At 41.6% G+C, this 27,837-nt stretch overlaps 1 protein-coding gene across 1 annotated transcript; it reads left to right on the forward strand.

Annotated features, from left to right (window-relative positions):
• Positions 1-203: 203 nt before the first annotated feature.
• On the forward strand, positions 204-27,757 carry tbc1d19 (TBC1 domain family, member 19). Its single transcript, XM_036987795.1, has 21 exons — positions 204-448; positions 684-756; positions 884-929; positions 3,373-3,448; positions 4,001-4,075; positions 4,245-4,308; positions 5,012-5,058; positions 5,139-5,249; positions 5,713-5,785; positions 6,247-6,285; positions 8,635-8,747; positions 13,615-13,689; positions 13,886-13,948; positions 20,893-20,977; positions 21,080-21,124; positions 21,309-21,341; positions 21,713-21,822; positions 22,047-22,138; positions 24,998-25,113; positions 25,313-25,383; positions 26,282-27,757. Exons 1-21 carry the CDS (start codon positions 350-352, stop codon positions 26,354-26,356), a joined length of 1,581 nt encoding a protein of 526 aa, XP_036843690.1. The 5' UTR covers positions 204-349; the 3' UTR covers positions 26,357-27,757.
• Positions 27,758-27,837: the final 80 nt, after the last annotated feature.

Raw genomic sequence — 27,837 nt, forward strand, 5'->3', positions numbered from 1 at the left:
TCCGATGTTGTTGGATACAGCACTACAAATACATAGATAATCTAGACAATCTGACTCCAAACAATATCTTATATTTGTTTATGCAAAGAACATAGCCTATATTATGGATTTTTCATCAAGAAAGAGAGATAGAGCTTGCAGGCTATTCACAATGAGCACACTGAAAATGCAATAAATAACTATCAAGCTAGGAACTAATTTTGCGTATTTTTTGTTTCCTCTACATCCATAGTCCGTAGTTGCTAAGTAACCACTGCAGAGGCCAAAGGCTGCATCACCGGATACCAAATGGATTCTAAAAGTCTAATTGCCTTATCGTAGTGTAGATAAACCAAAACGAGCATTGAAAATGATGGATGAGGGAACGGAGTTATCACTGACAATTGCGCAAATTGTCCAGCGACTGAAAGCAACCCATTTACACTCTCAAATAGAGAGACAGGCCAAAGTGAGTAGCTAGCTAGCTGCTCTGCAGAACCGAAGGCATTGACCGAAAGGCTTGTGCAACAACGAATGTTGTCCTCCCTGTCTGCTGCTGTGAGATTTTACAGCTGCCAAGGCTATACAAATAGTTGCCTTATCTAGCAATACTATTGATTTTACGACCAGTAACTAACTGCTTGACATACCAACATATCTAGCTACTTAGAGAATATGCTTAACTATTTTCTTATTCTATTTAGGAGTGTTTGCATAGACCCGAGATACAATTAGAATCTCTAAAAGAGGACGTTCGTAATTTTCTCAAAGCATCAGGTAAGCAGCGCCTGATGCAGAACAAATATTTGTGTGGGTAATAGCTAGCTAGATGTCATGGACTGGACCTACATTGAATATCATGCATGTCATGTTGCAAATTAATACCTTTTATTTTGTGTTGCAGGTTGGGAGAGAAAGCTACAGAATGCAGTATACAGAGAGTTGCACGTGTAAGTGTTTTTTTTTTCAAGAAACAAAATGTATTTTGTATAAGCATATCAAATGCATAACATGTACATGGGCACACAGATAGACAGAGAGAGAGATTGAGAGAGACCAGGCGGGGGGGGGGGGGGGGGGGGGGGGGGGGGGGTGTCTAATGGTGTGTTCCCTTACTGAAGTTTGGTTCTAACTGTTTTTATATAACATTTATGAGAGTGAATCACCTGAAATGTTCAGCCAATGCTCGTTTAAAACAGACTCCAGTAAAAGTGATTTGGGGCTTTAGTCTTGGCCAAGAACCACACTCCAGACCAGATCCCAAAACTGGCACCAACGCTCCAACCATCATCCAATGCCAGGAGGTCTCAGGCTTTTATTCTTCTGTTTTGTTTGTCTGTCTAGACCTACTGTGTTTGTATTAGATATGGACAGACAGACGCATGTTCCTTGCATTGCTAACATTTTATTTTTAAACAGACAGCACTTTTTCAGCTTCTCTGTTTGTATGATCAAATCGTGAGTTGTTATTCAGTTTGAGCAAATGTAAGCCCGAGTCACCTTAAGTCACTTAAGAGTACCATGGTGTCTTACTGCCGTGAGATGAAAACAAAATTCACGATCCAGCTGCCTGAACTTGAGGCTGTCCAGTTTCGCACTACAACGTAAAGAGTTGAATTATGCCTTCCTCTCTTGAACATGAATCATCTGTGTATGTCCTCGTTGAGGTGACGTGTTTAGATAAAGATGAGTGTTTTACAGTGCCTTGCAAAAGTATTCATCCCCCATGGCGTTTTTTTTACTATTTTGTTGCATTACAACTTATCATTTAAGTTGATTTTTATTTGGATTTCATGTAATGGACTTACACAAAATAGTCCAAATTGGTGAAGTGAAATGAAAAAAATAACATGTTTCTAAAAAATTAACGGAAAAGTGGTGTGCGCATATGTATTCACCCCCTTTGCTATGAAGCACCTAAATAAGATCTGGTGCATCCAATTACCTCCAGAAGTCACATAATTAGTTAGTTAATTAGTTGCACCCAGGTGGACTATATTTAAGTGTCACATGATCTGTCACATGATCTCAGTATATATACACACCTGTTCTGGAAGGCCCCAGGGTTTGCAACACCACTAAGTAAGTGGCACCATGAAGACCAAGGAGCTCTCCAAACAGGTCAGGGACAAAGTTGTGGAGAAGTACAGATCGGGTTTGGGTTAAAAAACATATACAAAACTTTGAACATCCCACAGAGCACCATTAAATCCATTATTAAAAAATGGAAAGAATATGGCACCACAACAAACCTGACAAGAGAGGAACGCCCACCAAAACTCACAGACCAGGCAAGTAGGGCATTAATCAGAGGCAACAAAGAGACCAAAGATAACCCTGAAGGAGCTGCAAAGCTCCACAGCGGATATTGGAGTATCTGTCCATAGGACTTCTTTAAGCCGTACAGTCCACAGAGCTGGGCTTTATAGAAGAGTGGCCACAAAAAAATCCATTGCTTAAAGAAAAAAATAAGCAAACACGTTTGGTGTTTACCAAAAGGCATGTGGGAGACTCTCCAAACATATGGAAGAAGGTACTCTGGTTAGATGAGACTAAAATGTTGCTTTTTTGTTTTTCATCGGCAGGGACTGGGACACTGGTCAGAATTGAAGGAATGATGGATGGTGCTAAATACAGGGAAATTCTTGAGGGAAACCTGTTTGTCTTCCAGAGATTTGAGACTGGGACGGAGGTTCACCTTCCAGCAGGACAATGACCCTAAGCATACTTCTAAAGAAACACTTGAGTGGTTAAGGGGAAACATTTAAATGTCTTGGAATGGCCTTGTCAAAGCCCAGACCTCAATCCAATTGAGAATCTGTGATATGACTTAAATATTTCTGTACACCAGCAGAACCCATCCAACTTGAAGGAGCTGGAGCAGTTTTGCCTTGAAGATTGGGAAAAAAATCCCAGTGGCTAGATGTGCTAAATTTAAGTAAGGCAACCAAATAAAAATAATGCCAAGGGGGGTGAATGCTTTCGCAAGCCATTGTATAACACAAGGGCTGTCTGAAATGGGCTCGATCCTGTTTTTGTCCTCCAGACGGCCAGAGTCATTTGTTTAGGTTGAATGATGGACAAAGGCAGGAGGTGGATCTGGTGGCGGAACCTAGACCTTCTCCTTCAACTAGAGCGATAGCCTTCAGTTTGTCTTAGTCGATTGTTCTTTTCCCCCCAGTTTGATTGCATAAATAAAAAATAAAATATGTTGCTTATAGTAGAGGATCCTACTGCCTTTACGGGTTGTTTGTCATGCATTTTTTTGAAGAAATTAGTCTTATTCATTCTCACTTTCTCTTTCCTTTTTCCCCCTCTCTCTTTTCCCTCCCCCCCCCCCCCTCTCTCTCTCTTTCACTTTCTATCTCTCCTACTCACTCTTTCTCTCTCTAGTCAGCCGCTCCCCAGCCACCCTGCAGCTCCCCCAGAGCACGCCAAGGAGCCTCTGGCGTACATGCGCAAGGCCCAGGTGGGTCTGTTGCTTCCTCTCGCCATCCATCTCTCCTTCTCTTCCTTTCTTCATCACTCCATTTCATCATCTCTTTTGTGGTTCTGTCTCTCAGATTTGTCTGGTGACTTACTGTAGAAGATATGCTTTAGTTAAGCAGATATGTTTTAGTGAAGAAGGGATTCTTACAATTCTTGGGTGGGCTGCCTAACAGTGTAAAAAAAAAAAAAATGTCCTCTCAGCTGCATGGCAAAAATGTGTAGAATTGCAGGGAATTAGCTTTAATATTCCAAAGAATTCTCTCAGCTCCATGGAAACATTCGTAAATTTGCAGGAAATTGGCTTTGAAATGCACAAATATATCTACATCGCCAAGATGGGGACCTATAAAATGCCCACCACGCCCCCTGCCACGCCCCTGCCACGCCCACTGCCGCGCCCACCACCGAAGCTTCAGGAAAAACTATGCTCAGAGTTGTCTTTGTAATGTCGTTAAGTTAACTGTTTGTGTGTGTGTGCGCGCACTTATGTGTGTGTGCGTGTGTCTAAGCTTGTGTGTGTCTTCCCCCACAGGTAAACTGGGAGAAGCGTATCCTCAAAAGCCTGAACAGCATGTGCACAGAGCTGGGTGTACCCTTGGCTCGTAAGGTAAACCGTGTAAAGTAGTTTATGACAGCATGTAAAAGGGTACTCAACCTAAGATGAGGTCTTCAAGAATATTCGCAGAGGGCCCTGTGTGTCAGTATATATTTGTGTTAATGTCTTCAGTCTATTAACAAACTACTTTATTGACAATTCTTAATTTTCCGTTTTGTAGAGGCCAGCTGTGGAACAGAAGGAGTTGACCAACAAGTGGAACGAGATGGGGACAGACGAACCAGGTCTTTACCTTCAAACTCCATGTTGATGATACTGTTTATAAGTGTGGATTAACTGGGGTTATTTTAACATTGCAGGAGGATGTAACCCATGCCATTGTAATTAAGGCTGTGTGTGTGTGTGTTTGTGCGTGCGCGTGTGCATGTGCCATTTATACTTATATACCTCTTGCATTACCTTAAGTTAACTCTGCTTGTGCACAGTACTCCGTGTAACAACAGTCTCCTAACAATGCTATCTGAGAATGGGGTATGGTAACATTTACAAGTGTGTGCCGGGCCTTGGCATAAACAGCAGGCCTTGTGAATCCAGAGGATAACCAGACTCCTGGGCCTTGCCTCGCTCCGATAGCGAGTGGAACTCCCCTTCCAACCTTAACATGCTCTCTTTATTGACTGACCATGCATTTGACTTAGACTGACGATGAAAACTTCTAACTGCCTGACTTTGCTGGGAATTCTCTTTCCAGCGAAGACATTATACCATTTTTCTCCATTGGAGATGACCAAAAATGAATGTCTAATTTGCCAACACTTACTATGGATGGTTGCATCATCAGGTTAACTTTAATGACCATTGAATGGATATTATCCACCCAGCATCTGTGCTATGTTGTAATCACATTGTTATATCTATGTTATAACTACAATATTTTTATTAGCAACTTAAACTTTAATGCTCCTTTGACTTTGTCCTTTTGTACAGATCTAAGTCGTTTCAGGCCTGTCTATGCTCCCAAAGACTTTCTGGAGGTAAATGGACTTCATCTCAATCAATATGTTCTGATCGACGACTTAATACTCCAAGTTACTCCATTTCCCATGATTCCCAGGTGCTGATCAGCCTACGGAACCCAAACCATGACAGCAGTGAGGAGGCCAGCGCAAAGAGTCACTGGGGCCTCATCCAGGTGCCCCTCCACGACAGAGACATACCTCAGATGGTAGGGGAAATACTGTGTGTTTGTCTGTGGTGTGCGTGCGTGTCTGTCTGTGTCTGTGTGTCGCTCCACAGGTGGTAGGAGAAACACTTGACCTGACCCATCTGTGTGTGTCGAAACACTGGGTGTGTGTTTACACATTTATACTTCAGGGCACGTGTCAAACACATTCCACGGAGGGCAGTGTGTCTGCGGGTTTTCGCTCCTCCCTTGTACTTGATGGATGACATTAGTTCACTAATTAGTAAGGAACTCCCCTCCCCTGGTTGTCTATGTCTTAATTGAAAGGTAAACCCAAAAACCGGTCAGATACTTGGCCCTCCATGGAATGAGTTTGACAGCTCTTTAGGAGAACAGGAACTGTTTGTCTGCGTGTGTGTAACCTACTCATAGTAAATCCCAGATGATTTGTGTTTATTGACGATTCAACGGTGTTTACTGCGGTTTGTATGTTTTGTCCCCTCAGAGAGAGGCCTATTCAGAGTTGAGCCTGACCACGGGGCAGCTGGGTATTGACGACCATACACACGTACCCCCAGGTAAAACTCGATTAATATGCACTGAGCTTGCGTTCTGTGTCCTGATAAAAATACTCATACTTTCCGGCCTATAAACAAAGCTTTGAAATGGAGAATAATGGATCATTTAGCGGTAATTCCTCTTCCACATCAAGTTGGAAGAACTTCTAGGTCTACAGTAAAATCATTCAGAATCATCAGAGAAAAACATGTTTACCTAGCAAATACAGAAATAAATCGGGATGAATAAAGAACATTTCAGTTGATATCTTATCAGTTTGTGTAAATGTTTCTCATGCCATTCGGCCGTCTGGCATCTCTCAGACAATATCTGTGTGTCTAAGAAGGATGTAAATATCATTGTTTTCATAGCCTTTTGTTTGTAAATCCAACTGATACAGTAGTCCGTTCTGGAAACGGATCCACTTCAGGCTGACAACTGATATATTTTTGTTGTCCCTCTTTTTCATATCGCCGGGCAGATTTGTTTGAAAGCGAGCATACTCGCATCGGGAAGAAAGGTAAGATAATAGATAGATGGCTGGTTCATTTGAGATCCTATTTATTTAATAGTGTGTATCTCTCTTTTTGTATCATAGCCAGTTGGTCCTCTCTGGAATATGTCTTCCTGACATTAAAGTGGGACATTTGGTACTGCATGCACTCATGCGCACACACACACACACACACTAGGGCTGGGCGATATGGCCCAAATATATCACAATATTTTTCAATTTTATGTTTTGGAATAATATAAAAGTTCTAAATATGAGTTGTGCATGACCGTAGGGCGGCAAAACATACTGTACATTTTAAGTGATTTCAGTGCGTCCAACCAGCCTCACAACCGCAGACCACGTATATGGCGTCATATGGGCAAGCGGTTTGCTGATGTCAACGTTGTGAACAGAGTGCCCCATGGTGACGGTGGGGTTATTGTATGAGCAGGCATAAGCTACGGACAATGAACACTATTGCATTTTATCAATGGCAATTTTAATGCATAGATATACTGTGAAGAGATCCAGAGGCCCGTTGTGAGGCCCATTTCTTTTAAGGTATCTGTGACCAACAGATGCATATCTGTATTCCCGGTCAGGTGAAATAGATTAGGGCCTAATTAATTCATTTCAATTGACTGATTTCCTCATATGAACTGTAACTCAGTAAAATATTAGAAATTGTTGCAAGCTGTATTTATATTTTTCTTCAGTATAGATAGAATCATGGGAAAATAATAATAATAATAATATTATTCTATAGTTAGAATGTAATCGTGGACACTTTGAATACAGTGTTGTTTGACATGACAACGAATGAAAAAGCCAGGGAGGCGTTCATAGAATTAGGAATTAGAATCTCTATGGAGGTGTTATTGTGACAGGGTAGAAACCAAAGTTTTGGTCAGTGTTTCTCAGGGGAGTGGGACCCTATACTCTTTGGTTACATTAAATGTTTTCTCTCAATAAAGGTTACATATATATTTTTTTTTTATTAGCTGGCCAGCTAACTAGCAATTAGCATTAGCGGCTAACACAATTTAGTTTAGCCACATCTTGGTAAGAAAATACAAACTTGCTGTTTGCAGACAGTAAGATACACAGACTAATATTGCAATTATCGAATGCTTTTGGCTTTATATTAAGAAGCAAAGTGGAAATCGTAATCGTTGTCATCAACATATTGTATCTGCTGCATTGTCCATGAAGATTGAAGTCAAGAGTGAACGGTTGGCAAATGATAGTGGTCGAGCAACAACAACTGCGCTCCTTGAGTGACAAGAAGGGGTGGGGAGAGAGATGACTCAAGTAGCGGAGTAAACTATAAAAACGGAGTGGTGTACCACATTTAAAAAGCCAAACGTTGTAATAGTGTTATACTGCCCGCGCATCAATACCAGTATATAGTCACATACGGTTTACCGCCCAGCCCTAACACACACACACACACACACTTGTTGTTCTATGGATTTCCATTCAAAATCTTACTTTCCCTAACCCTTACCTTAACCCTAACCTTCACTCAAGATTTAAATATAATTTTCCTTGTTATACTATCCTTTGGGGACTTTGGGAGATTTCAGGTCTCGACGAGGATAGAAGAACAAGACCACACACGCACCTCTCACCCCCTCCCATAGGAAACCCCTATAGGTAGCTCCTGTCATAACTAATCCTCTCCTTCACCCTCTCAAGTGGCCTAGTCTCCCTTACACTTTTGCACTCTACCCTGTCCCTGTATGCTGAGCCTAATGTAAACATTAGCGGGGACGCCTCTTATAGGGCTGAATCAGAGTCCAGGCCTGGCCCGGGGGACACACACAATAATACAAGGACTAATTTTGTGTACGTCTCCTTAGTGCCCTCACAATGTGTTCTACATGGGTAGGAATGTGTTTTAACACCCCGATGGCCAAGGGGACAGTGGACCAAGTGAGGATAGCACTCTAAATGCCGATTTAAAGAGGAACAAGAGGGCAGAATGTTTATGTTGGAGTGTGTTATTGGCTCTCCGACACCTGGAGTAAGTGGAGTCAAGGGCCATGTGTGTTTGGGACCTGTCGGAGTGGAAGGAGCAAGATGGAAGGTTCAGATTCAGATAGGGTCTGGTCTGATCGTTTGCAGTCTGTTTGTTTTAATTGTGTGTTCAACAGAAGGGGAAAGTCGTGTTGCTATAATGACAGTGAGACATTTCGCTATGGTCCTGGTATGTTTACTGTGGTGTGAGTCAGTGGCGTGTGATATATTTATTTTCATTGTAAATTCAAGTATTTAAATGTACACAAAGGAGATCTCTCTCGGTTGTGCTACAATGTAACCACTGCTATTATATTGTTGTGTTATGAGTGTGTCCTCTGTGTGTCGTTCCAGTGGTAAATGAGCAAGACAGTGCAGCAGCCCAGCAGTACAGTAGACAGGGCTGTCCCACTGGCCTACGAGCTGACCTCTGGGCCCTCATCCTCAACTCCACCAATGAGCCTGAGGTAATGCACACACAGACACACACTACGCTGCCTGGTTAAGTGGTTACCGATCTTTTGTAGATGAATGTATCATTAGGTTAATGTTAAAGACCATGGTGTTGAACCTGCTACTCTGGGTTTTCTGCCTGTGTTTGTTATGAAACTGCCAGGCACACACAGCCGTTGCGGTTCCCAAGGCCCATTTATTTTTTTCTAGGGCTTGAAGTTGCTCACCTCTTCCTGAACCTTTTCTTTCCCTCTCTGAACCCTCTCCAGTGTTAATGGTTGACATGACCTATCTCCATCATTCACACTGGAAGAGAGGAACTGTTAAGGAGTCTTTTTGTTAGAAAGGAAACTCGGGTCATATTTACCTGTGTTGACTATCATATTTACCTACGTTGGCTGTATGTTAGTGTGGGGGCACGTATGTTTATCCTAATTTATATTTATGAGTATCTATGGGTGTTACCACCTGCGTAGCTTCAAATAAGTTTTCCAATAAAGAGAGGTTGAATGCGATTAGATTTAGCAAGCATTACAGTTGATTGAACCGTCAAATCTAGCAAAAAATATCATCTTTCCATAGGCATTAGACATTGTCCTCAAGGAATTCACTTATTTTACATGTAGATACGTATTTTATAGACTGAATGCCTGGTTCTTAGTACAGGTTCATGCAGCTGGAGACGATCCTCGGGCTATAAATTAGTGGCGCTCGTGTTTATGCCATCCTGCCGTAACTCATCCCAGGGCACTGTGACCGCCAACGTAATCAAACTGGTTGCGATTTAGCAAAGTTAGCTCAAACAAGAGGGCCTGCTCCCTGTGTGGCAAATGGCCGTGCCTCTCCGCATTTGTATAACCCAGGGAACGGACCCCCGCCTCGTCGCGGGCCGATTAAACAATGCCCCTGCCGTGGGAAGATTGATCCCCCTAGGAGAGTTACAGGGATCCAGCGGAGGTCTGTAGAGCATTACCTTCACCAGGTTCGACTGTAGGACAAACAGAGTTGCGTTCAGGACAGGAGAGAGGACTGTCCACTATCCGTAATCTGTGTGCCACTAGCTCTAGCGTATATGACATGGTGGTATTGTATGACATATCAGGACACTCAGGATATTGTGTAAATGCACAGAGATTTATGTTATTGCAGTATAACCTAAACATCTTCAAGGATGACCTCCAGGTTGTATTAACCAATCACCACCATCCTTTTAAACAGAACATGTCCACTATGTCCCAGATAACCACCGTCACCCACCACCCATCAACTCTCCTATGACGTAGCCCGCATCCCACAATCCCTCATGTTAATAAGGGTAAGGGCTCTCCAGCGCAGACAGGCTAATAGATGGGCGGAGGCCTTTAAGGGCCTCACCCAGGAGACAGGGCTTCCCCCGGGGAGATGAACAGAGGTGGTGGGCGGCCATTCCTCACCCACTATGTATGGCATAGACTCCTTATGTACAGCCACTTACAGCTGCCCTGTGGCACAGAAGCAGTTGTGTACACAATGCCCTCAAGGTACTGTAAGTCAAAGCACGGCAAAGCAGTTAAGTTGAATTCTCAAGGGTTGAAACGTCAATCCGAAAGTATTGTTGTGGAGATACAGTACTCGCCTTCTCATCCATAGGACAGGGAGGAAAGTTCATGTGAATGACAAGTTTAAGTTCGATATTCATTCAAATCTTATTTTCGTTTGTGATTGAGAGCCTCAGTCAACACAAACACTGCTTGGGGCTGTTTTCAAATAAAAGGGTCTGATTCATTTAAACAATACATGGATTTGGGTATCCCTTATACGTCCTGTGTCGTCTTCTAGTTCTATAAAATGTATGACATCTTACCCTGATCACTTGTTACTGTGGTAATATTTGATACATATGATATTATAACTACCTCACAAGCGACCCATAATAAGACTAAGCGATTATCCCATTAAAGGAAATGTCCGACTCCAGATAAATATCAATGTGCAAGAGACTATAGTTAAACCAAGTGCAATCAAGTATTATGCATTTAGCTGACTGAGATCAAGGAATGGTCACGCGGAGCGAATATCAAAGCAAGTATTATTTAATAACTTATTAATGGAGTCATGAAGCATTAACAAGCACTACAAGGCACTGCTCAAGGCATGGCCCATAGCTAATGAGAGAGAGATCTACTTCCCTTGCTTTGGCAATGTGAACACATGTTTCCCATGCCAATAAAGCCCCTTGAATTGAATTGAATTGAGAGAGTTTATCATCTATTTCACTTGCTTTGGCAATGTGAACACATGTTTCCCATGCCAATACAGCACATTGAATTGAGAGAGAGAGAGATTCTCACCACGGGAGGGAGGGAGGGAGAGAGGGAGAAAGAAAGAAAGAAAGAGAGAGATATAATCTAAGACCCTTTTATATCATCTGAGTTGTTTGGATTCAAAATCTGAGTTTGTGACTAATCGCATTACTGTAAAATTAACAAATCAGTTATCAGACCTACATGATCACAACATAACCTCTGCTTCTCAGAGGTGGGACAATGGGGGTTGGCAAGGGCAACACAGATAGTGCTTACATGCAGTTCATAAGAAGAGCTGTTGATGCAAGTACTGACCATCCATGATATCAAAATTATCAATGTCTTGAGGCTATACAGTTTTTGTTTACAATTACATTGTTTTACAAACATTGTAATAAAACCAGCTTATATTTTAGGTTCTGGTGGGTTACGACAGTTGAACTAAGCTAAGGAGGCTTTTATAAGTTATATTCTTCAAGAATCAATGAGTGTATGTCATTAAGTTAAAAGTCAAAACATTTGAAGTGTCTTCGGAAAGTATTTAGACCCCTTGACTTTTTCCACATTTTGTTACGTTACAGCCTTGTTATAAAATGTAGTAAAGTGGATTTTTTCCTCATCCATCTACACACAATACCCCATAATGACAAAGCACAAACAGGTTTTTAGAAATGTTTGCTCATTTATCAAATACAAAAAAATATATATATATCACATTTACATAAGTATTCAGACCCTTTTATTCAGTACTTTGTTAAAGCACCGTTGGCAGCGATTACAGCATTGAGTCTTCTTGGGTGTGATGCTACAAGCTTAGGAAACCTGTATTTGGGGAGTTTCTCCCATTCTTCTCTGCAGATCCACTCAAGCTCTGTCAGCTTGGATGAGGAACGTTGCTGCACAGCTATTTTCAGGTCTCTCCAGAGATGTTCGATCGGGTTCAAGTCCGGGCTCTGGCTGGGTCACTCAAGGACATTCAGAGACTTGTCCCAAAGCGTTGTCTTGGCTGTGTGCTTAGGGTTGTTGTCCTGTTGAAAGGTGAACCTTCGCCCCAGTCTGAGGTCTTGAACGCTCTGTAGCAGGTTTTCATCAAGGAACTCTCTGTGCTTTGCTCTGTTCATCTTTCCCTCAATCCTGACTAGTCTCTTAGTACCTGCTCCTGAAAAACATCCCCACAGCATGATGCTGCCACCACCATGCTTCACCGAAGAGATGGTGCCAGGTTTCTTCTAGACGTGACGCTTGGCATTCAGGCCAAAGAGTTCAATATTGGTTACATCAGACCAGAGAATCTTGTTTCTCATGGTCTGAGAGTCTTTAGGTGCCAAACTGCAAGTGGGCTGTCATGTGCTTTTTACTGAGGAGTGGCCTCCGTCTGGCCACTCTACCATAATGACCTGATTGGTGAAGTGCTGCAGAGATGGTTGTCCTTCTGGAAGGTTCTCCCATCTCCATAGAGGAACTCTAGAGCTCTGTCAGAGTGGTACCCTTCCCCAGACCTGTGCCTCGACACAATCCTGCCTCGGAGCTCAACGGACAATTCCTTCGACCTCGGCTTGGTTTTTGCTCTGACATGCACTGTCAACTGTGGGACCTAATAAAGACAAGATTGTGTGTGCTTTTCCAAATAATGTCCAATCAATTGAATTTGCAACAGGTGGACTCCAATCAAGTTGTAGAAACTTCTCAAGGATGATCAATGGAAACAGAATGCACCGGAGCTCAATTTCGAGTCTCGTAGCAAAAGATCTGAATGCTTATGTAAATAAGGTATTTCTGTTTTTTTATTTTTAAAACATTTGAAAAAATGTGTAAACTGTTTTCGCTTCGTCATTATGGGGTATTGTGTGTAGATTGCTGAGGGAAAAATATTTGTATACATTTTAGAATAAGGCTGTAACGTAACAAAATGTGGAAAACGTCCAGGGGTCTGAATACTTTCCGAAGGCACTGTATGGAGCAATCGTAGATTGCCCCTTTAACGTTTTAAAGGGAATTTTAATGTCTCAAATTGACGATATCCATTTTGGGTGTTTTGAATATGTCTGGGAAGCCCTACCTCTTGACATGGACAAGCAGCTTGAACTTCATCTCTCTTTTTCTCCCCACCAGTCTCTGATTGCCAAAGTGCTTGAAGTCTGTCAGAGTTTTGGTTTTATTCCTCTTTTCCTCCCTGTCCTCTGTAACTTTGTTCTTTTATGATAGGTTTTATCAGACCGGAGACATTCTGATGTTAACTATGTGGTGTGAAGTGTTGAAGTACTTCCCATAACATTAACCTTGCCTCTTCGTCTGACTAAATCATGGTCATGTCAATGTCAACGAGCACATAAATTTGACAAAATACACAAGGTGGTTTAAGGACATCAGATAGTAGTAGTACTTCAATTCAAATAGATTACTGTAGTAGAAGGAGGGCAAACCGAATGAATGCTGCGGTCTTTAGTTTCTTTAGTTTAGGCCCACTTTCTGGATTGGATTGAATGGTCAATCATTTGAATAAATGATTGTCCCATATTATTTGTACGTACTGTGGAGGTTGTATCTTTTAGCTTGATGTTATTTGTAATTGACTGACTGATGTTTTGTTGGACAGGATGTGATGCATTATGAGCAGCTGAAGGCTGGAGTCATACACCATGACCTGCTGGTGGATAACCTCATCTACAAGGTAGGCTTTGGCGTGCCAATACAAGCAGGGAAACACTAACACCACAGCACATGCAAACACGTGTGGTTGTTGAGAACCTTGGTTTTGGTTTATTTTCCCGCCTGCTATGTTCTTTACAAACTAGTAGTGATGTGTCAGGTATTTATTTCTTATATCTTTGTTTTGCTGTCAATTATCCCCACTTTGTTTTCTCCAGGATGTGAAACTGACTGCGAGTAATGATGACTACTACTTTGTGTTTGAAGATTTCCTGTATCAGGTGAGTGTGACTCATTTTCCCCTCATCCATTTCTCTCTTTCCATCTCCATCTCTCTTTCACTCTCTTTCTTTCTCTCTGCCTCTCTCTCTCTCTCTCTCTCTCTCTCTCTCTCACTCTCTCTCTCACTCTCTCTCTCACTCTCTCTCTCACTCAAGCATCTACTCAGCAGTCTCCTTCCGTTCTATTAGCCTGTCCTTTTAACACTAGACATTAATGCATACATATATACAGAAGACTGAGTGTTATCTATGTAGGTTGTGTTAGGTTAGAGCGTGTACACAGAGGGGAGATAATGGTGGTCAAAATGACACGGACCCCAGACTGTATAGAATACCACTAGACTAAACTACTCTCACTCCTACATACACAATATTCCATTCTAACAGATATAGTTACACACACAATTATACGCTCTTTAAAAAAAAAAAGGGTTCCACAACGGTTATTTGCAGAGGGATAGGGTTCTACCAAGAACCGTTTTGATCAGAAGAACCCTTTTTGGAAGACGAGGGTTCTTTGTAAGTCAAAGTGTTCTACCTAGAACCTTTAACAACCTAAGAACCATTTTTGGAAGGAAGGGTTCTTTACTGATTCTTTGGGAGGCAAGAAGGATTCTTTGGAAGGCAAGAACGGTTCTACATAGAACCATATATGATGTTTCTCAGCATGCTCTATTGCAGGGAGATTTTCAGAATTGTTTGTTTTACTTTAACATCTGTGTTTTTGCATGTACATTGATTGGTTGAGAAAGGTTATGCTACACAAAGATAAATAGCATACATTTTTCTAAACTAATCCAATCTGTTAGTAATTGGATTTATTGCACCCGTTACTGAGATGGTTGTTCCAGTTTAGATGATTGAGGTAGTCTCTATTCAATCTTTTCTACCCTGGCAGTCGTTCTGCATGCAGGTTGTGGGTGATTAACAGTTCCACTTGTTGGATATTCTAACTCTGGCTGGACTCCAATAGGAATTACATATCACTTTGCAAGCAAGCATATTGTGACTTGTAGGCCTGATATAAGATTCCTAACTCCTCTGTTAGGGTATAACTAGGTCCTCAAAGAAAGGCATAATATATGTAATGTATTGTCATAAATAAATACATTTTAAAGGCTAATAAGGCTGGTGGATTCTACCCGTTCATAGAGGGTTCTTGGAAGAACCTTTAGATGATAAAATGGTTATTGGTAGAACCCTTCATAGAGGGTTCTAGGCATACACCTTCATAGAGGGTCCTAGGTAGAACCATATACAGGGAGTTCTTTGAAGAACCCAACGTAGAGGGTTCTTTATAGAACCCTCTGCTAAGGGTTCCACCCAGCACTAAAAAGGGTTCTCCTATGTGTACAAACTGAAGAACCCTGTATGGTTCTACTTAGTACCCTTTTTCCCTAAGAGTGTATATAATATAGAGGCTCCCCTATCATGGTTTTGAATACCCCTTTCAACCAAAATACTTGGAGCAAGTGCTCATTCAAGTGCTCATTCAAGTGCTCATTCATATGTCCACCAATACTTGCATCAGACAACACTATAGTGACAGATGAATTTCTCCAGTCTGGCTTTGCCGGTTTATTTGTTTACGTGTTTAAGTGAAAGATAGTAACTATTTAGCTGAATGCTGGGAGCGGTTTAGTGAATGGTGGTGGCACAACAGGTGGCTTACCCGCTTGGCACTGACAAATCATCAATATGGACTGTTCCTGAACTCGCTATGCAGTCGTAGAATTCTCTCAATATACGGCTCAGGTTTAGGTTGAGAGAGACTAATCTATAATCGCAAATATAAAAAAGAGAGAGTGCATCAGAGACTGGGCTCAGTTCCATTGTAAAGAGATTCTCTGGTAATTCTGAATACTTTTTAGCCACTAGTTCTGAATATTGTGCTAACAAGCCAAAAGGGGTCCCCAAAAATTGCCTAGTACGTTACATATTGTATGTGCAGACACAGTCGCTAGTGAAAGTCAACACACCCCTTGCACATTCAGTCATTCTGAAAACAGCCATTCTGAAAATACTTTTTCTCTCATGGCTAACTACCATGAAGTTTGAAAAGACAGGCTGATTGGGTGGGGAAATTATATTAATGAGCTCGCCTTGACTGACAGCTCTTTGAAACATCTTTGTCAAGCAACTTGGATGCAGTGTTGCAGGCTCCCCTATCATGGTTTTGAATACCCCTTTCAACCAAAATACTTGGAGCAAGTGCTCATTCAAGTGCTCATTCAAGTGCTCATTCATATGTCCACCAATACTTGCATCAGACAACACTATAGTGACAGATGACCAAGCAAAGTTGGTGGTACACAAGGAAACTCAAACAACATTGAAATTGCATGAATGATATACAGTATATAGGGTACCAGTCAAAAGTTTGGACACACCAACTCATTCAAGGGTTTTTCTTTATTTTGACATTTTTCTACATTGTAGAATAATAGCGAAGACATCAAAACTATGAAATAACACATATGGAATCATGTAGTAACTAAAAAAGTGTTAAACAAATCAAAACATATTTTACATTTGAGATTCTTCAAAGGAGCCACTCTTTTGCCTTGATGATTCCAGATTCCAGCTTCACCTGGAATACTTTTCCAACAGTCTTGAAGGAGTTCCCACATATGCTGAGCACTTGTTGGCTGCTTTTCTTTCACTCTGCGGTCCAACTCAACCCAAACCATCTCAAGTTGGTTGAGGTCGGGTGATTTGTGGAGGCCAGGTCATCTGAAGCAGCACTCCATCACTCTCCTTCTTGGTCAAATAGCCCTTACACAGCCTGAAGGTGTGTTGAGTCATTGTCCTGTTGAAAAACAAATGATAGTGGGACTAAGTGCAAACCATATGGGATGACGTATCTCTGAAAAATGCTGTGGTAGCCATGCTGGTTAAGTGTGCCTTGAATTCAAAATAAATCACAGACGGTGTCACCAGCAAAGCACCATCACACCACCACATCCATGCTTCACGGTGGTAACCACACATGTGGAGATCATCCGTTCACCAACTCTGCATCTTACAAAGACACGGCAGTTGGATCCAAAAATCTCACATTTTGATTCATCAGACCAAAGGACCAATTTCCACCGGTCTAATGTCCATTGCTTATGTTTCCTGGCCCAAGCAAGCACCCATTACTGAGGTGGTTGTTCCAGTTTAGATGGTTTAGGTAGTCTTGTTTGTCAAGTCCTTCACCATAGCAGTCATTCTGAATGTAGGTTTTGGGTGATAAAATATTACAATTGTTGGATTTCCTCCCTCTAGCTCTGATTGGAATCACTAATCACTTCACAAACCAGCTTATTGTGAATTGCAGGTCTGATGTGGCCCACCAGACAAGATTTTCAGACCACAATGTAGAGGATAACTAAAGTCCTTATTAAATGTATAATATAAGGTCTTAAAGGGTTTACTTTGAATTCAAACATATGCACTTGGCAGTCACTTGGTGAAGGCTTCAAGACCAGGAGTTATTGCATGCAACACACATGTCTATCACTAACAAACACAGTCATGGGTGGGTATCTCTCGCATTCACTTGAAAGGCATGGTGGGAAATATGCAAATAAGGCTTTACAACCTACAATGTTAAAACCCCTAAAATACTGTTACACTACATGTGTTATTCCTAACACAAAAAGGATAACAGCATCAACTCTAATAAAGTGTTAATTTAAGTTGGAATTTGCCACACACATGGTGTTAGGGACCAACACTCTAGGGGTGTTAGTTTGTGAACACTTTGAAAAGTGTTAGTTTAATACTATTTCAGTGGGTCACATATCATTTCCAAGAAAGTGTTACATTTAACATTGTGGGTGTTAAAATACTGATATCAAATTTACTTACAATTTGTGTAATTGCCTCGTGGAAAAATAATTCAGTTTTCAGAAGACTGAGTCGGGTTTTCCTTTAACATTTTACCTGGGCTATTTCTTTTGATCCTAACAAACTCCCTCAGACCCTGCCGATGACAAGCTTATCCATAACATGATGCTGCCACCACAATATTTGAAAATACAAAAGGATCAACAACATTGCATTCACTCCACATTACTGGCCTGTATGACAAAGTGAAAAGAAGGATGCCTGTATAAAAAAGAATCTACTCCAAATCAGTAAGTAATAAGTAATACTCCAAATTACCTAAATTAAACCACAGATTTGGGTCAAATCCAATATTACACAGAACAGACGGAAAACCTCTGTACTTTCCAGTATTGTGGTGGCAGCATAATGTTATGTGTCTGCTTGTCATTGGCAGAGACTTGGGAGTTTGTCAGGATCAAAAGAAATATGAAAGGAGCAAAGCCCAGGTAAAAAGTTAAAGGAAAACCTAACCCTGGGATAGTTTTGTTTTTCAACAAGACAATTAAAACAATTTTATGCCAAAGACACACCAGAATTGATTTCCAAGAAGTGTTTAGTGTTCCTGAGTGGTGTAGTCTCAGTCCTGACTTAAATTTGCTTGATAATCAGAGACGAGGTTTGAATATTGCTGTCGATCAATGATTCCCAACTAAATATACTGAGCTTGAGCCATTTTGACAAAAACAATGGACATTTGTGGCCCTAAGTGTTGTGCAAAGTTGGTAGAATATAATTCAAAATCATTCACAGATGTAATGGCTGCCAAAGCTGCTTCTACCAACTATTATCTTCGGGGGAAAAAATAATATTTGGAAAATGTTCTATAACTTTTTCAAAAATTGAATTGAATTCCTCTTTAGATTTGAGGCAACAAAATATGAAGACTGTGCAAGGGTGTGTAGACTTCCACTAGGCACTTTGTTCCCCACGTCATTGCTCTCTCTCTCTCGCTCTGCTGTGTGTGCATGTTGGTACCTGTCATTCAAGTGGCGAGGGGCTGAAGCTCATTGGATGGAACCCAAATTACTAGGGGGCTGGCCCATGTGGGGGAAAATGTAGGGCAAATGGCACAGCACAACTTCCAGAAAAAGTTGTTTTCCAACTAGGGATTTCGTGGCTAATTGAGGTAAACCAGTAATTCTGCTTATAGATTATGCATGTATGAACTACACATTGACACATCCAGCCCAAAGCGAGAGGTTTAAAAAATACTTAGTAGTCAAAGTTCTGGAGCATGTCTTTAAGTCCAATCCGTTCAAGAGTTAAACTGCACTCCTCTGGGGAAAATCCCATGCCCGATTCACCCCACTGGGCAAAAACGGGTCAAATCAGCATTGTTTGCACGTCATTTCAACCAAACAAATCAATGTGATGACGTTGCACCAACGTGGAAAACTGATTGGATTTGCACAAAGTAATCAGCGTAAAGGCATTGTTTTTTCACCCAACTTTTACCCTAAATCCAATCACATGGTGATATTTTTAGTTGATTTCACCTTGAATTCACATTAGTTGAAAACTCAACCAAATGTAAATCAAAACTAGACATTGAACTGACGTCTGTGGAATTGACCCCAGCTCTGCACTTCAATACACAGTCCCCATCTGCTGTGACGCAATGACCTTAACCAATGAAATCAGTTGATTAAAACATAATTCAGTTGATTGAGGGGCCATATCATTTCCTGAAGATAATGCCACACAAGTGGGGCAGAGTCATTGAAATGTATTCCCAATCAGAAGAGAAGATGAGATTACCATCACATTTTGGGGGTCTTTGTCTGACACCACCTGGTATATTTTTATTTCACCTTTATTTAACCAAGTTGAGAACAAGTTCTCATTTACAATTGCGACTTGGCCAAGACAAAGCAAAGCAGTTTGACACATACAACAACACAGTTACACATGGAGTAAAACAAACATACAGTCAATAATACAGTAGGAAAATAAGTCTATATACAATGTGAGCAAATGAGGTGAGATAAGGGAGGTAAAGGCAAAAAAAAGGCCATGGTGGCGAAGTAAATACAATATAGCAAGTAAAACACTAGAATGGTAGATTTGCAGTGGAAGAATGTACAAAGTAGAGATAGAAATAATGGGGTGCAAAGGAGCTAAATAAATAATTAAATACAGTAGGGGGACAGGTAGTTGTTTGGGCTAAATTATAGATGGGCTATGTACAGGTGCAGTAATCTGTGCGCTGCTCTGACAGCTGGTGCTTAAAGCTAGTGAGGTCCTGGATGTCAGGAAGCTTGGCCCCAGTGATGTACTGGGCCGTATGCACTACCCTCTTTAGCGCCTTACGGTCAGATGTCGAGCAGTTGCCATACCAACCGGTGATGCAACTGGTCATGATGCTCTCGATGGTGAAGTTGTAGAACTTATTGAGGATCTGTGGACCCATGCCAAATCTATTCAGTCTCCGAAGGGGGAAAAGGTGTTGCCCTCTTCATAACTGTCTTGGTGTGGTTGGACTATGATAGTTCATTGGTGATGTGGACACCAAGGAACTTGAAACTCTAGTCCACGATCAGCTCCTTTATCTTGCTCACATTGATGGAGAGGTTGTTGTCCTGGCGTCTCTGACCTCGCTATAGGCCGTCTCATCATTGTCGGTGATCAGGCCTACCACTGTTGTCTCGTCAGCAAACTCAATGATGGTGTTGGAGTCGTGCTTGGTCATGCAGTCGTGGGTGAACAGGGAGTACAGGAGGGGACTAAGCACTCACCCCTGAGGGGCTCCTGTGTTGAGGATCAGCGTGGCAGATGTGTTGTTGCCTACCCTTACCACCTGGGGGCGGCCCTCAGGAAGTCTAGGATCCAGTTGCAGAGGGAGGTGTTTAGTCCCTGGGTCCTTAGTTTAGTGATGAGCTTTGGGGGTACTATGCTGTTGAACGCTGAGCTGCATTCTCACATAAGTGTTCCTTTTGTCCAGGTGGGTAAGGGCAGTGTGGAGTGAGATTGAGCGTAATTTAAGCACAGATTAATTTGCCCGTGTGTGTGTGTGTGTGTGTGTGTGTGTGTGTGTGCGTGCATGCACTTGTGTGTGTCTGTTGTCATAGGTCCTGCTATGTTTCTCTCGAGACACTGCGGTCTTGGAGCACTTCAGCTACAACAGTGCCACTCCTCCCAAATCCTACATTCAAGGTGAGCCATTCTACCCTTATCTAATCTAATTGACAATCATCACACGTGTTCTTTAAGGGAAATACCATACAAGGTGTTGATGTCATGGTTGGTTACCTGCAGGCAAGGTGGGAGTTGAGGAGTTTGCTGTGGTGTATCCTCCAAATGGTGAGAATAGTCCTTAACCCCAAATTCACTTACTAACACACACACAAGCATTTCGCTACACTCGCATTAACATCTGCTAACCATGTGTATGTGACAAATAAAATTTGATTTGATTTGATATAAGTAGCCCTTTATGCTTGTGCGCAATCATTGATGGACTATTCTCAATTTCTCTTCCGTATAGGTGTCATCCCATTCCATGGTTTTTCAATGTATGGTAAGTACGGTTTCTACCTTCTGTATCATAGTACCAGCTAAAATTGTGATCATGAAATAGACCCTTTAAAAAAAAATCTGGACACCCATTGTATGGGCTCCTGAGTGGCGCAACAGTCTAAAGTACTGCATCTCAGTGCTAGAGGCGTCACTACAGAACCTGGTTCGATTCCAGGCTGTATCTCAACTGGCCGTAATTGGGAGTCCCATAGGGCGGCGCAATTGGCCTAGTGTCGTCCGGATTAGGGTTTGGCTGGGGTAGGCCATCATTGTAAGTAAGAATTTGTTCTTAACTGACTTGCCTCGTTAAATATATATTTTTTAAATAAAATATTGAATTCTGAGGTGTTACTGTGTGTCTGTGTCCTCCAGTGGCCCCTCTGTGCTTCCTGTACAACGAGCCCTCCAAGCTGTACAGTGTGTTTAGGGAGATGTACGTACGCTACTTCTTCAGGCTGCACTCTGTCTCTTCCTCCACCTCTGTAAGTTTAACACAGAGAGAGAATAAGGAGAGGGAGCGAGAGAGGGGAGAGAGTGTGTTTTCTGTCTGTTCTCTGCTCATATTTGTGTTTCTATGTATAGCTATGTATTTTCATGTGTGTTTGTGTTCATAAAAGTATTTTGCATTGATATGAGTGTGTGTGTGTGTTCAATATGTGTGTGTACTGTATGTGTGTGTATTCACATTACGTATGTTATTCCATAGGGTATAGTGTCTCTGTGCCTACAGTTTGAGAGGCTGCTACAGACCCATCTCCCCCAGCTATTCTACCATCTACGGGAGATAGGCGCTCAGCCGTGAGTACACACACACACACACACACACACACACAGTCTTGTACAGCTAACCTTGTGGGGGGGTGGGGGGGGGGCAATTGAGTCCCATTCAAGTCCTATTTTCCCTTAACCCCTAAGCCTAAACCTAAACCTAACCCTAACCCATGCTCTTACCCTTACCCAAAAACCTAACCCTAAACCTAACCCTAGCTACTAACACTAACCCTTAACGTAATTCTAACACTAATTCTAACCTTAACACTAAACCCCCTAGAAATAGACTTCTGGTCCCCACAAGAATAGTTAAACACGTCTATACACACACACCATATGTTTTCCTATCGTTGTGGGGACCTAAAATTGATTTCCATTCAAAATCCTATTTTCCCTAACTCCTAATTCTAACCATAACCCTAATTCTAACCATAACCTTAAACCTAACCGCTAAGCTTAAAATATTCTTTATCCACCTGGGTATGTGGGAAATGTCCCCACGAGGGAGAATTTTCCTTGTTTTATCCTTGCGGGGACTTTTGGGAATTTACAATACCCAAAAGGATAGTAATACAAGCACACACACACACACACGTTTGTTTTACTATCCTTGTGGGGACCAAACTATTGATTCCCATTCTAAATCCTGTTTTCCTTAACGCCTAACATAACCCTAATTATAACCCTTGACCCTAAAATAGCCTTTTTCCTTATGGAGTACGTCAAAATGTTCCCACTTGTCCAAATTTTACTTGTTTTACTATCCTTGTGAGGACTTCTGGTCACCTAAAATCACACACACACACACACACGTTTGTTTTACTATCCTTGTGGGGACCAAACTATTGATTCCCATTCAAAATCCTGTTTTCCTTAACCCCTAACATACAGTGCCTTGCGAAAGTATTCGGCCCCCTTGAACTTTGCGACCTTTTGCCACATTTCAGGCTTCAAACATAAAGATATAAAACTGTATTTTTTTGTGAAGAATCAACAACAAGTGGGACACAATCATGAAGTGGAACGACATTTATTGGATATTTCAAACTTTTTTAACAAATCAAAAACTGAAAAATTGGGCGTGCAAAATTATTCAGCCCCCTTAAGTTAATACTTTGTAGCGCAACCTTTTGCTGCGATTACAGCTGTAAGTCGCTTGGGGTATGTCTCTATCAGTTTTGCACATCGAGAGACTGAAATTTTTTCCCATTCCTCCTTGCAAAACAGCTCGAGCTCAGTGAGGTTGGATGGAGAGCATTTGTGAACAGCAGTTTTCAGTTCTTTCCACAGATTCTCGATTGGATTCAGGTCTGGACTTTGACTTGGCCATTCTAACACCTGGATATGTTTATTTTTGAACCATTCCATTGTAGATTTTGTTTTATGTTTTGGATCATTGTCTTGTTGGAAGACAAATCTCTGTCCCAGTCTCAGGTCTTTTGCAGACTCCATCAGGTTTTCTTCCAGAATGGTCCTGTATTTGGCTCCATCCATCTTCCCATCAATTTTAACCATCTTCCCTGTCCCTGCTGAAGAAAAGCAGGCCCAAACCATGATGCTGCCACCACCATGTTTGACAGTGGGGATGGTGTTCAGTGTGATGAGCTGTGTTGCTTTTACGCCAAACATAACGTTTTGCATTGTTGCCAAAAAGTTCAATTTTGGTTTCATCTGACCAGAGCACCTTCTTCCACATGTTTGGTGTGTCTCCCAGGTGGCTTGTGGCAAACTTTAAACGACACTTTTTATGGATATCTTTAAGAAATGGCTTTCTTCTTGCCACTCTTCCATAAAGGCCAGATTTGTGCAATATACGACTGATTGTTGTCCTATGGACAGAGTCTCCCACCTCAGCTGTAGATCTCTGCAGTTCATCCAGAGTGATCATGGGCCTCTTGGCTGCATCTCTGATCAGTCTTCTCCTTGTATGAGCTGAAAGTTTAGAGGGACGGCCAGGTCTTGGTAGATTTGCAGTGGTCTGATACTCCTTCCATTTCAATATTATCGCTTGCACAGTGCTCCTTGGGATGTTTAAAGCTTGGGAAATCTTTTTGTATCCAAATCCGGCTTTAAACTTCTTCACAACAGTATCTCGGACCTGCCTGGTGTGTTCCTTGTTCTTCATGATGCTCTCTGCGCTTTTAACGGACCTCTGAGACTACCACAGTGCAGGTGCATTTATACGGAGACTTGATTACACACAGGTGGATTGTATTTATCATCATTAGTCATTTAGGTCAACATTGGATCATTCAGAGATCCTCACTGAACTTCTGGAGAGAGTTTGCTGCACTGAAAGTAAAGGGGCTGAATAATTTTGCACGCCCAATTTTTCAGTTTTTGATTTGTTAAAAAAGTTTGAAATATCCAATAAATGTCGTTCCACTTCATGATTGTGTCCCACTTGTTGTTGATTCTTCACAAAAAAATACAGTTTTATATTTTTATGTTTGAAGCCTGAAATGTGGCAAAAGGTCGCAAAGTTCAAGGGGGCCGAATACTTTCGCAAGGCACTGTAACCCTAATTATTACCCCTGACCCTAAAATAGCCTTTTTCCTTGTGGAGTACGTCAAAATGTTCCCACTTGTCTAAATTTTACTTGTTTTACTATCCTTGTGAGGACTTCTGGTCACCTAAAATCACACACACACACACACACACACACACACACGGCATTAGTTCAAGCATATACCACCATCTAGTGGAAAAATATTGCAAATACATTACTTTTGAAATTGATATGGCGTTGAATATGTATGAATAGAATATGTATGATTATCTTTCATGCAGGTATAAAAAGGAAAATGTATGTTGTACATTTGGGCTCCAATGATGATACATGAAAGAATGATGTGACACTATTCAACTGTTGAACATACCCTCAGCTTGCGTATTGCCTTTAAGTGGATGGTGAGAGCGTTTTCTGGGTACCTTTCTACTGACCAGCTCCTCCTTCTGTGGGACCGAATCCTGGGTTACGACTCACTGGAGATTGTAGCAGGTATAGCAGCACTCACGTGAAACTATTCCTCAATGTAAAAAAAAACAAAAATTGTTAACAATACAATCAACTTTGTGACCGTGCATTCTAGTATTAACTAATTCACTAATATTTAGAGGTGTGTTATGGTGTTACGGCTGCATTGATGCTAAACTGTATAGTGGGTATTGACCCCACTTTCCCTTCTCTCTCCCCCTAGTCCTAGCAGCGGCCGTCTTTGCCTTCCGGGCTGAGAACCTGATGGAGGTGACATCACTGACCTCAGCTGAAGTGAGTGTGCCTTTCACCGAGGCCACAGGCAGGTCGTCTTTCTCCCACACACACACACACACACTGGCTTCCACTCTGGCCCTTGGTTACTGAAATAGCCCCTTACTCTCATTTCAAGCCCTCTGCCCCTCCTACCCTCCACTAGCCCCCACTTCCCCCGAAACGCTCACACCCGAAATGTGCAAGGGTCATTATTGTGGTGTACACAGGGTGTCTGTGTGTGTTGTTAAATGTCAAACAATCTGGAAAGGTACAGATTACACGAAAACATACAAAGGACACCTAGGTAGAGCATTGCACCATGAACTTTGGCATTGGATGCCATCCATTTTCCCTCTTAATGCAATTATTCCAAATGCCTTTGACATGAGTCCCAGCCTCGTGTCCATGTACCCACTTAAGAAAGCCTTTATACTGTCTCCCCCAGAGCATTTGACTGACAGCCATAGTAAACCTCCCCTAGCCGTCTCTGCCCCCCCCCCCCTCCTAGAGAGTTAATCCAGTGTGACGCACGGGCGTCAGGTTGACCTGATGCTAAGATGCTGGGCCACAGTATTTGCTTGCTCATTCACCACCTGGTCCACTGGAGAAGGTATCATAACATGGCTCCTTATTTTTAGAGCCTGTGCCGAGGGCCTGAAATATTAGACCCTTTCTGTAAACATGATAGGGCCCCTAAATGTAATCCCAAAAGGCCAGGCTGGGGGAATGGCATATACCCTATATGAAGCCTACAAGGGGAATCTGCAGCTCAATAGTGTTTCAGAAAAATTGTCACTAAAAAGAGTTTCTGTAAAAACGTCATCATGTGGAACTTTATTACATCCACTGGTTGGTTGGTGTGAGTCTGCTGTTGGTAATGAACGTGTGTTCTCTTTGACGACCTCCCTTACTGCAGGCCGTCCTCGCCGACCTTTCAACTCTGAAGGTCATGCCCCTCATTCAGATCTTCCTGTTCGCCACTGTCATCTGAGGACCTGCGTGTTGTGTGTGTGTGACACGTGTGTGCGCGCGCACCGGAGGAGACTTGAGCAATTGCCTGTGCTGTCAAGCTGTTCCCATGCCAACGCCAGTGATCGTCTGTCAGAGTCAGAGATGCCAACCACACCTTATATGGAATATGAAAAGGCAAAAAAAAAGACCCCTGAAACCTTGTATATCCATCCCACCATATTCCTTTCACTGTGTCAAAGCTGCATGTCCCTCTGCATGCACGCTACAGAAATAGTTATCACCATGTATCATATTATTAGATATATTATACAGTATGTAAGTATAGCCCTCAGATAAGCTAAGCAAATCTTACCTCCTTAAGCTATGCCCTCTAAGTAAGATGATATATATGCCAATGCTTGGGACCAGCTTGATGAGTCTATTGGAAGCTGGATTGCATGGAACAGTATTGTATTGGGTTGACAGTGTGAGAGAGGGAACCCACTGGCTAAAAACTGGTTGAATCAATGTTGTTTCCACGTCATTTTAACAAAAACAATTCAATGTGATGACATTGAATCAAAGTGGTAAACTGATTGGATTAGCAAAAAGTCATCAACCTAAGGGAGTCGTATTTTTTTCACCCATTTTGTAACCTAAATCCAATGACATTTTTGTTGATTTCACGTTAGTTGACAACTCAACCAAATGTAAATCAAAACTAGGCATTGAGATTACGTCTGTGCCCAGTGGGAAGTAGTTGTAGCTGTCTACAGTGTGACCATTGATGTGTTAAGGAAACTCTGATAAGTGTTCAGTGGGGTCTTAACATTTTATATTTTCATGAAGCGCTCCTTGCAATAATAATCCTGTATTAGACGCTAATCAGAAGCTGCTCTGTGTCGGGTTCCTCAAGAAAATGATCTCAGTTAATTCATTATCTAAGTCATAATTAATAAGGCTTAAACTAATATTCTAATGTTCATTTTTTAATATGCAAGATATTATCATAAGATATGACTTGTGTATAAGATATGCCATTACAACACTGTTTTTGTCTCAGTATTGTTTTTATTGTTTTTGTTTTTAATTGTGAAAATGATCATTGAAGAACCTTTGTTTGAATTGTTCTTTTATGTAATTAGTGTACATTTTTTATGGATTTAATTAATTATTGCGTTCACATGCTATATTTTGTATTTGTCTCGCCCTGTTATTTGATACCTGACCCAATTTTGTTCCATTTTGTGCCCATTGTCAAATGTATGTGCCCAGATTACATATTTTTTATTTACAGTTTAATTTCAGGATTTTCTTACATTTCACCCTACCCAATGCGGTCAATGTCTCTGAGATCAGGGGACATTAATCAATCATAGCATCATAGCATAGTTTTGTTTTTCAATGCTCATTACATTAAAATAAAGTAATGAAACCTATATCTACTAGTTTGTATTTTCAATTTTGACTTCACCTCTGTAGTATTGTATTCAGACTCATTAACAGACTCATTATTCCTTA

Source organism: Oncorhynchus mykiss, chromosome 9 (assembly GCF_013265735.2).
Source record: "Oncorhynchus mykiss isolate Arlee chromosome 9, USDA_OmykA_1.1, whole genome shotgun sequence".
Lineage (NCBI taxonomy): Eukaryota > Metazoa > Chordata > Actinopteri > Salmoniformes > Salmonidae > Oncorhynchus > Oncorhynchus mykiss.

What these genes read in the sequence shown, in the direction of transcription:
- tbc1d19 (XM_036987795.1), top strand. Translation starts at nt 350, where the DNA reads ATGATGGATGAGGGAACGGAGTTATCACTGACAATTGCGCAAATTGTC. An exon ending in ACAGAGACATACCTCAGATG is followed by an intron (nt 5,250 to 5,712) that starts GTAGGGGAAATA and finishes TTGTCCCCTCAG; the next exon opens with AGAGAGGCCTATTCAGAGTT. An exon ending in TGGATAACCTCATCTACAAG is followed by an intron (nt 13,690 to 13,885) that starts GTAGGCTTTGGC and finishes TGTTTTCTCCAG; the next exon opens with GATGTGAAACTGACTGCGAG.